General features: G+C 51.8%; 1 protein-coding gene across 2 annotated transcripts in view; it reads right to left on the bottom strand.

The window, feature by feature from the left end:
- Positions 1-6,433: 6,433 nt before the first annotated feature.
- The window catches only part of RBM38 (RNA binding motif protein 38), a 31,293-nt gene continuing 26,841 nt past the window's right edge, over positions 6,434-10,885 (bottom strand). For both annotated transcript variants that reach the window (XM_027558985.1, XM_027558987.1), the window contains exon 4: positions 6,434-6,470. In XM_027558985.1, coding sequence (XP_027414786.1) covers positions 6,449-6,470 — 22 coding nt within the window. In that variant the 3' untranslated portion in view covers positions 6,434-6,448. The remainder of the gene's footprint in view (positions 6,471-10,885) is intronic.

Below are 10,885 nucleotides of genomic sequence, written 5' to 3'. Positions count from 1 at the left end.
AATGAAAATGTGGGCCCCTCGTTCAAAAGTTGCTAAGAACTTCAAGACAGAGAAAGCAGAGCGTTAAGCCTGGTGTGGGGCCCCTCTGAGCCCTGTATGGCTGCCTGGGCCACAGGCCTGTGAACTGGGGCAGCTGTGGGGATGGGAGTGAGGTGAGGGTGGGGAAAGGCTCCTGACCAGGATGGACCCCTCTCCAAGACTGTCATCAGAGGACCTCACCTGGAACACATAAAATCAGAGGGCTGCCTTCTGTATGAGACTCTTCACATACAAGCTATGTAAATGGTGCACACAAAGCAATACTGCAGATTAACTGTCACCATAAATATGGGGGCTTCCCAGGTGGCGCAAGCAGGGAAGAACCCACTGGCCAGTGTGGTAGACAGAAGAGATGTGGCTTCAATCCCTGGGTCAGGAAGATCCCCTGGAGGAGGGCACGGCAGTCCATTCCAGTATCTTGCCTGGAGAATCCGCATGGACAGAGGAGCCTGGCAGGCCACAGTCCATGGGGTCACGTGGAGTCGCACATGACTGAAGCGACTTAGCACGCATGCATAAATATGTAGGTAAAAGCCTAGGCAGGAGTTTCAGCCCCCACTCCCACTGAGGTTGGCTGTGGGTGGAACATGGGAGTCACAGCAGAACTGAGCTGTAACCTGTAACATTTTATTTCTTCAAAATAAAAAGGATTAGTGACAAATGTGATAAAATCTTCACATCTCACTGTGTGTCCTGTTTAATCCTGGGGAGTCCTAGTAGGAGCTTATTCTCTGTATATTTTCATTTTTAAAAAGCAGGCGTCACTGCTTTAAAAACCTTGAAAGCATTCAATGAGGAAAGAACTAGCCTTTGACTAAGGCTCCTGAGAGCAAGGTGCCTGGGAGACACACGAGTGTTAATTGAGAACCTACTACATGCCTGGCCCAAGGCTGGGGTCTCAGGCTGGAGGTCGGGGGATGTCCCTCCAGGAGCCCAGAGACCAGCACAGAAGCAGAAAGCAGGCCTGCATGCCCATCCTTTGCGGGGACTGACATGAAGTGACCCCAGCCTCAGCATGGGGCTGCCACTTGGCTATTTTCACAGGAAAGCTGAATCTTGGGTATTTTTCCCCTCTTGCTGAAGGATGCTCAGAGCCTAGAGGGGGAGAGGGGGTCAGCTGGCAGGCACCGAGGGCTGCCTGTTGGGGTGATAGGGGGCACGCCAAGGTGAGAATGTGGGACAGAGTCATCAACAGGCACGGTCACAGGTGCAAGGGAGCCCCCGGGGCTGCTGCAACCACTGCTGAGACACTTAGATGAATGCCAGGGGATGTCGCCCTGAATTGTCAGCCTCCTCTGCTGGCAGAACTTGGGGTCTGCAAGCTCGGGCATGGAAGTACCTCACTTGGCTGGAACTAGAGCCCTCCCCCCGGGCATTAGCAGCCTCTTTGCCAGTCATGGGCAGAGGACTAGACATCTAGACACCGGGCTCACCCAGCCTAGGGCTTTCTCCCGAAGGGGTCTTGGCCGATGGTCCCTACGAGGCCAGGAACGCAGGCAACTCCTCTGTCCCAGGGCTGCTCTCTGGTCATTTTTGTCTCCTTGGTTTATCTGTTCTAGCTTTTTAATTTTGAAATAATTTTAGACAGAGAAAAGGTGCAAAGACAGTTCCCACATCCCCTTCCCCCAGCTTCCTCTATTACTCTCTTTCGTAACAGTGCAACAATCCAAACTGAGAAATTCACTTTGATCCAACACCATTAACTAACTACAGAATTTATTCAGATTTTCCCCCAGTGTCCTTTCTCTGTTCCGGACCCCACGTGAAATTTGCTCATCTCGTCTCCTTCTCCTGCAGCCTCGGGTATGGTCCTCATTCTTTCCTTGTCCTTCCTGATCTCGCCGGACTTGCAGAGCATCAGTCAGATGTTTTGTAGACTGTCCTTCAATTTGGGTTTCTCTCATGTCATCTCATGTTTTCAAATGAGATATAATTCCATGTTCCAGAAAATGCAACCTTGTAAAAGCGTACAGTCCTGCAGCTTTTCATATACACAGTTGTGCAACCATCAAAAGGATCTAATTCCAGAATCTTCCCATCACCCCGAAAGGAGGCCCTGGGCCCCCACTTGCTTTTTGTCCACCGTGCGTGGCACTTTCTATTGTCCCCTCCCTCTTGCTTCATCTCCATTTCTCTGCAGGACCCTAGTCCTGTTTTCTTTCAGTTTCTGTTTGTGGCTCTGCCTCTGAGTTGCTTTGTCTCTCAGATTTGCTTCTATTTCTGCATCTCTCTCTCTCTCTCTCTGCCAGTCTCTCCCTGTCCCTCTATTTTATCCTTTTTCATTCTATTTTGCTCTATGTAGTGTGTGCAGCTCTCTCTCTTTCATTCCAAAGGTCGTTGGTGTTCAGTCGCTCAGTCGTGTCTGACTATTTGTGACCCCATGGACTGCAGCACACCAGACTTCCTTGTCCTTCACCATCTCCTGGAGTTCTAAAGGAGACATAGGCAAAACCCAAGAAAACAAAAAGGAATGATGAGGCATCTGCAGAGCTCTGGAGACAGACAGGGTGAGGGATATGTGAGGGCTCCAGCTAGGCGGGGACCTCTCTGAGGAAGTGACGATGCAGCAGCCCTGGAGGAGCTGCAGGGAGACAGCCAGGCAGAGGGCAGCACAAGCAAAGGCCCTGGGGCAGGAGCGAACTCCAGACTGAGCCAAGGAGAGGCGGGGAAGGCAGTCAGGGGCCTCCCTGTGCCCAGGCTTGCTTAGAATCCCTCCCCAGGTCAGGCCCTCAGCACTGGGCCCCCTGCCTGGGAACCCCAGCCAGCCCAGGGTGAGGCCTGTGGAGAATAAGTCACGGCTGAACCTCTGAGAACTTGCTAGGACCCCCACTGGGGGCCAGGCCATGTGCTCCTTCCTGGGGAACCTGAGCTGGACACAACCCCCGCCTTCCATGGAAGGAATCTGCAGCAGAAGGGCACAACCCAGGCTCAAAGAGAGTCTGTGTGTTGATTTATTCCATTATTTACTCCCAAAACACTGATTAAGCACCTGCTGTATACCAGATCCATAAATGGGCGTGGGCAGTGCCCCGACCTCACGGACTCAGATTCTAGCCCACCTACTCCCATGCTGGGGAGAAAGGGTGAAGCTCAGATGGTAACTTATTCATCCAGTGCCTATGGGCTCTCACTGTGTAGTGAACAAACACAGACGACCCTCAAGGGGTGGCCCATGTTCACAGTACAGTTTCTGAAGCGCAATGAATGGGTTCAAGTCCCAGCTCTGCCAGCTGTCAGCTAAGTGGCCTTGGGCAGGTAACTAACCTACTAACTTTCAGTCTCTGAGCCTCGCTTTCCTCCTCTGTAGAGTGGGCTGCTGTGAGAGCTACAGGGTAGAATGTCATATGCTGAGCCCCCCACTCCGGACATTCAGAGAGCCTTCCTGGATCCAAATTGAGTTTATCAGTCATAATCGTTGTCCTTCTGAGCTGGTGGGGTGGGCTAGTGGGTCAGGATCCCAGGCCTGCTGGGGATGGGGACCTGGGCATCCTTCGCCAGGGATGCAGTCTAGGCAGTCGGGTGGGGTGGGAGGGTAGAGAGGGGGCAGCGTGTGCAGCAGCTGGATGATGGCTTGTGTCCTTAAGTCACCGAGGGCAGCACCAGGCAGGCTAGCCAGGGCCAACAGCCTAACCCAGCCTCATTTGTGATGCAAATGGTTGGCCGTGGCTATGGGCCAGGGCCCCGGAGCCTTTATTTGGAGCAGAGGAGCCTGGGGGGAAGTTGGGGGGTGGGGAGTGGCCAGCCCCAGACAGCCTCGAGGGACCTCTCTGGGTGGGTTAGGGGTGAGTTGGGACTCCTCAACACCAGAAGATGCATTCCTGGAGGCTTACAAGGGCAGAGTTGAGGGGTGGGGGTGGGGTAGGGGGAAGAGCTCTGGCTTGGCCAGTGGAGGGAGCAGAAAAGCCTTGCTGGCAGGGCTCCATCCTGCAGAACCCAGAGATCCTCTCTGGGCTTTCTCCCGGGATCCCGTAGAAATCAGGGCCTCGCATGTTACACCCTATCACTTCCTAGCTGGCTGCCCCCACTGGATCTCCAGCCCCCTCCAGGGTCCCCTGCAAAGCTGCGGCCACACAGACCTTCTCACCTTCTTCCCTGGCTCCTAGCCAGCCTGGGCTTTTTCACAACCATTCCTTCTGCCTGGAATGCCTTTTCCTTTGGCTATGCCAATCTTTGTTAGTTCTCTTGTTCTTACTCAGTACATGTAACCATATATTCTTTTACTTAAAGTCGGTACCCCCAAATTGTATAAACTTCAGGCCCCATGAAAACTGGGTATGTTCCCAGTGGCAGGAAAATGTTCCCTGACACCATCCTTCCTGGTCCCTGAAGAAATGATTAGGTCACATCCCCCTTTAGGTCATTCATTCATTCAACAAACATTTAATGAGAAACATTAAACATTTAGGGCTTCCCAGGTGGCGCTAGTGGTAAAGAACCTGCCTGCCAATGCAGGAGACATAAGAGATGGGGGTTTGATCCCTGAGTTGGGAAGATGCCCTAGAGGAGGGCATGGCAACCCACTCCAATATTCTTGCCTGGAGAATCCCATGGACAGAGGAGCCTGGCGGGCTACAGTCCATAGGGTCACAAAGAGTTGGACACAACTGAAGCAACTTAGCACATACGATTAAACATTTAATGTATCAGGCACTCATATAGGCACAGGGATAGAGCAGTGAACAAGGCAGATAAGAACGCCTGCCTTTATGCACTGACAGTCCACCAGGGGGATAAGCAACAGACAAATGAATAAGTAACAATAAGAGGTACATAAGGTGGTTGTAGGTTTGAGGTGTAATAAGTTCTACAAAGAAAAATGGACAGGAAAGATAGAGGAAGCATGGTCGGGGTCGGGGCTGTGACTTTGAATGCAGCAAGGTAAAATGTGAGTGTGTTGATACCTGGAAGATGAGTGGTCCAGGTAAAGGGAAGAGCATGTGCAAAGGCCCCGTGGCAGAGAAATGCCTAAGAGGGCTTGGCATTTCCCAGTACTGTTTATCAGACTGAAATTCAATAATTCATGCCAGTGATGACTTATGAATTTTCTGTCTTCCCCACTCGGATCTTGTATTTGGTAACTGTTCAATAAGTAAATGGAGAAAGAATGTATTTATTTCTTTGGGAGAAGGGGTTGGTGCTGGTGGAGTTCTAACAGAGCTCCCACCTTAGGGCACTAGGTCAGCGCACAGACCAGAGCTCTGCAGGCAGAGTGCTGGGCCTGGCAATGCTGCCCATTGGACAAGGGCAGTGCCTGGGGACGGGGGCACCAGGCAGCCTTTTCCTGGGATGTGGAGGGGCGGGGGGCGGCAGGCAGCAGGCATGGCAAGAACAAAGCAGGAAAAGAAGAATGAGAAGACCCTGAGATGATCTCCAAGCTCAGTTTGGGGCACATGGAGTCCTCTGGAGATGTCCCAGAAATAACAGTCACACCATTTCAGGGGCCAAGTTCCAACTGGGCCACTGAATTTGGGAAGTGAACTTTAAAATCATGGCCCCATATAGTTACCTCCTCTTATGTGACCTCTGGGCAGGGCTGTGCGAGTGCTGAGAAAGAATCTGCAGGTGAAATCCTGGCGCACAGCCGGTGAGCACGGATTGGATAGGGCAGGTGTGGCAGCAACTCTGTTCAAAGCAATTCTTCTGCCTTTGCTTGAATTAGCAGATGGCTGGACATGACATTTGTCCCCATTCCAGGGGAATGGAGCAATAGAGCACACCCACCCCCACTCCTTGGAGTATTACACAGCTGACAATCAGGTGAGAACAAGCTCCATGTGAAATCAGTGGGGAATCTTCAAGATGTTTTGGAGGGAAAGGAGCCTGACAGAGCGAATGGCATGTGCTGATTTGAAGGGAACAGATAGAAGCTCATGATGTGGTGTTCTGAAGCTGAAGGCCCTGGATGCCTGGAGGGAAGAGAACCAGGTGGGAGATGGGCTGGGAGGGACTTTCCCATCCCACAACCCTCCCCTAATGCCCAGTCAATACATTAGTGAAAAACTGTTGTTGTTGTTCAGCTGCCAAGTTGTGTACGACTCTTTCCGACCCCCTGGACTGCAGCATGCCAGCGTGCCAGAGACAGAGGCCTCCCTGTCTCTTACCATGTCTCACAGTTTGCCCAAGTTCATGTCCATTGAACTGGTGATGCCACTTAGCCATCTCATTCTCTGTCATCCCCTTCTCCTTCTGCCTTCAATCTTTCCCAGCATCAGAGTCTTTTCCAATGAGTTGGATCTTCGTATCAGGTAGCCAAAGTATTGGAGCTTCAGCATCAGTCCTTCCAGTGAATATTCTGGGTTGATTTCCTTTAGGATTGACTGGTTTGATCTCCTTGTTGTCCAAGGGAATCTCAAGAGTCTTCCCCAGCCTCACAGTTCAAAAGCATCAATCCTTCAGTGCTCTGCCTTCTTTACTGAAGATGGGCAATTATCCTGCATAGAAATGCCACCGCTGTTAGGAGCAGTAAGGTGACTGCTGACAGCTGGAGGCGGGAGAAACTACCAGATGGGGGCAGAGAGGGTGGGGTGATGGGCACACCCCTCAGGGACCTGTCTGTTCCCCTTTCTCACAAAGCCAACCACCCGAGGAACAATAGGGCTTCCCCTCCTCTTCGGAGAGAAAGGGCAGGGGAAGACAGCCTGCAGGGCTAGAGGTGGCAGGTGGAAACCTCAATGAGGTGCCAAATGCTATTCTGAGAGGCCAGGCGGAAGCAGGGGCGGAAGTCCTGCCGGGGATGGTCTCCGGCTCGGTTACTGCAAGTGTGTTTGTGCTGGGGGAGGGGTACCCCGGGGAGGGGAGGGAGATGCCAGAGGGTGCTCCCAGTCAGGCCTCATGCTCCCAACCCTCCAGGAAGCTGCTAGTCCAAAGCCAAGCCAGTTTCTGTTTTGCAGGAAGTAGGGGTAGGCTAATGCATTCATCCCCCTCCATTTTCCTATCTACTCTGCCAACCTCAACCGCCTCCCAATCACACTCTCACCCTCCTGACCTGCCGCAGTGCTTCACCCTGGCTGGGTGCATCCAACCTCAGGTTGTTCTCACAGGCTGTGAGTCGCTTGCCTCCTTCCATGACCTTTCTCCAGCGGCTTTTGCTCCACCCTCCTCTCACCTGGGTCCTCCTGGTTCTTCTCCAGTATCTCACCTTGCTTCCTTCATAAAATTGTACCCCATGATTTTTTTTTTAATTATGCTCCTGTCTGGGCAGTAGCCACACCCACCTGTTTTTACTGCTGCAGAGAGAAGGTTGGGCATTTGCAGAAGGAACAAAAGGAGACTCTTTGGGGCCTGTCACTTGGGAGAAAATGAGGCTCATCAAAGAGAGAGCCTGAATCTAACCAAGGTGGGGAATTTCAGAGCAAACAATTAGACTCCCCTTCAAGATAAAGGAGGTTGACTTTGTGATAGGCTGGGCTAAGGTTAGGGCCCAGCAGGAAGGAGACACATTTTCTTTCCTTTGCAGTAACCCAGAGGTTAGGAGCCAAGGGCATTGGATTCTGAGCATGAAACCAACATAGGCTGAGAAATAGAGAAAGTTGGATCCCTATAATAATACTTAAACTGCTGGATCCAGCCATTCCTGAATCCAGAAATTCAGCTGCATGAGTCAATCATGTCCAACTGGTGGCTCAGACGGTAAAGCGTCTGCCTACAATGTGGGATACCCGGGTTCAAGCCCTGGGTCGGGAAGATCTCCCGGAGAAGGGAATGGCAACCCACTCCAGTATTCTTGGACTTCCCTGGTGGCTCAGATGGTAAAGTGTCTGTGTACAATGCGGGAGACCTGGGTTCAATCCCTGGGTCGGGAAGATTCCCTGGAGAAGGAAATAGCAACCCACTACAGTACTCTTGCTTAGAAAATCCCATGGACGGAGGAGCTTGGTGCAGGCTACTGTCCATGGGGTCGCAAAGAGTCAGGCACGACTGAGCGAGTTCAGTTCACTACACTTCACTTCAATCATTCTCCAGAATGTAGGTAAATCAATCAAGATCCTTTCCTTTGCAAATGACAGAAAACCCAAGTCAGATTTCGCGGGTGGGCAGAATAACGCCCCTCCCTCCTAGACAGTGTGTCTGGATCCTGGGAACCTGTGACTATATGAAGTTTGAATATATTTGGTTACACGGCAAAAGGGACTTTGCAGATGTGATTAAGGTTGCTGCTGCTGCTGCTGCTAAGTTGCTTCAGTCGTGTCCGACTCTGTGCGACCCCATAGACGGCAGCTCACCAGGCTCCCCCATCCCTGGGATTCACCAGGCAAAAACACTGGAGTGAGTTGCCATTTCCTTCTCCAATGCATGAAAGTGAAAAGTGAAAGTGAAGTCGCTCAGTCATGTCTGACTCTTAGTGACCCATGGACTGTAGCCTACCAGGCTCCTCCGCCCATGGGATTTTCCAGGCGAGAGTACTGGAGTGGGTTTCCATTGCCTTCTCCAGTGATTAAGGTTATGGATCTTCAAAGAGGGAGAGTATCCTAGATTATCCAGGTGGGTTCAGTCTAACATGAGTCTTTAAAAGCAGAGAGCTTTCTCCAGCAGGAGGCAGAGAGGGGCAGCAGAAGAGGAAGTTGAAGAGATTTGAACACCAAAGAGACTTGATCCATGGTTGCATTGTTGCAAAAGGGAGCCACGTGGGAAACAAGAGAAGGAATGTGGGCAGCCTCTAACAAAAAACCCGCCCCCACTGTCTGCCAGCAGGAAATGAGGACCACAGTCCCATAGACACAAGGAACTGAGTTTAGCCAGCTATTTGAATGAGGCTGGAAGAGGATTCTTCCCAGACCCTCCCATAAGGATCAGCTCTGCAGAAACCTTGACTTCGTCATCCTAAGCTGAGGACCTGTCTGGATCATGCTGTATCTGGAGCTCTGAACCACAAAAAGTAGGACATAATGATCTGTTAAGTGTTGTTTTAAGCCAATAAGTTTGTGACGACCTGATAGAAAACTAACCCCCGGTTTAATGAAAAAAAAGAATTGACAGGCTTTCTCACCCTGACTTCAGGAATGACTGGATCCAGCAGTTTAAATACTGTCCTCAAGATTCAATGTCTCTGCTTCCTCCTATGCTGGTTCATGCTACATGGGTCACCCTGGCAGCTCCCACCCCCAGGTTAAATCTACAGGAAAGGAGGCCTGCTTCTCCCAGCTCTCCCATTGTAATTCTCACCATCTCTCATTGCCCATGAGCAGACCATGTGCCCACTCCTGAGTTAGTCTCTAAGGCTAGTGGTATGGTGTTCTTTTTGGCCAGGTCTGGGTCACATACCTACCCTAAGAGGGTCAGGGCTGGGATCTGGAGCCACAGAGACTGAAAGACAGATGTGGGGAAGGGCTGGTTCCCCAAGGGGGAAATCTGGGCATGGGAGGGGGTAAATGACCACAGTGAAGCCCCTGCACAACGGGGCGGCAGGAGGTCAGAGTGCACAGAGAATTTGCTGTTTCACTTTCTGGAGGAAAGTGCACCAGGCACCGTGCAGGGTGGCCTGGGCAGAGGAGCTCCAAGCCGGCCCAGTGAATGTGACTCAGAACCTCCAGATGACTCCTGCCCCGAGGGTGCTGTTTCCAAACTCTCAGGCTAGCCAGCAGGGAAGCCTTGCGTTCCTCAGAAGCATGCTCGACTGGGACACAGAGTAAATAAACTGATATTTATACTCCAGCCCCACAGGGTGGCCACTTGGCTCTGAGGCAAATATGGTCAAAACTGAATTGTGCGGCCCTGGGAGGAGACCGAGGCAGTCCCAGGAGGAGCCCGCGGGAGGCAGCCACATACCACACTCCCACGGGCAATCCCTGCTCCTTCCCCAAAGACTCGGGTCAAGGAGGGAGGGGTCTGGCCCTCGCTCCTGCTCATCCCCTTTCCCCTGCACCCAGACCAGGTGGCCCCTCCTCTCCTAGGACCTGGACCCCTGCTGGCCCTTCCCAGGTCAGATCCTGGCTGGATCTGCAGCCCACAGCCAGGGTACCCATGCCCCCCCATCCATCCTTTCCTAAAGATGGCCTCTGCCTCAGATGGCCTCTCCTTGACTCGGAAGGTCACTTAAATTATTTAGAATTCATATGTCCAGCAAGTATTATAAGCCCCTTCTATGTGCCTGGCACTGGGTGCTGGGGCTGGGTACCATCATGAAGGCTCTGGCCTGCTACTGCCCCTCCCAGCTTATAGTACAGGATGGGAGACAGATATTAAGTGAGCAAACAAAGTGTACTGAGAAGTGCAAACCCTGACAAGTGCTCCTGAGGAGGCAGGCAAGCAGAGTGCAGAGTGAGGGAGGGTGGCAGGAGCTGCCAAGGATGGTCTCTGCATCTGCAGGAACAGCACTCAGGTAGTGCAAACAGCTTGCGCAAAGGCCCTGGGACCACCTGATAACTTCCTCCCCAGCTCCCGCTGATTCTGTAATGATCTTAGTTAATGGTTTCCCTGTGTTTTGTTCATCTCTCCCAGGAAACTGAAAGCCCTAGGACGACCAGGATCTTTCTGCTTTGTTCTGGGCTGTCTCCACAGGGCCTAGGACAGAGTCTGCACACAGTAGGTGCTAATACATGTTAGCAGAGTTCACTGAATGCAGTAACGATGAGTGGGCTGCGAGCTATGAAGGCAAGTGGACAAGCACATTTAAAAATAGTGAGTGAGGCATCAATTAAAGGTGTTCCCAGGTGGCTCAGTGGTAAAGAATTCGCCTGCCAAGCAAGAGACATGCATTCAATCCCTGGACCAGGAAATGGCAACCCACTCCAGTTATCACTGCAGATGGTGACTGCAGTCATGAAATGAAAAGATGCTTGCTCCCTGGAAGAAAAGCTGTGACAAACCTAGACAACATATTAAAAGGCAGAGACATCATTTTGCCAAC

This window comes from Bos indicus x Bos taurus, chromosome 13 (genome assembly GCF_003369695.1).
Source record: "Bos indicus x Bos taurus breed Angus x Brahman F1 hybrid chromosome 13, Bos_hybrid_MaternalHap_v2.0, whole genome shotgun sequence".
NCBI classification, from domain to species: domain Eukaryota; kingdom Metazoa; phylum Chordata; class Mammalia; order Artiodactyla; family Bovidae; genus Bos; species Bos indicus x Bos taurus.
The sequence above is the reverse complement of the archived record's forward strand: the minus strand, read 5'-3'. Positions and strand labels throughout refer to the sequence as shown.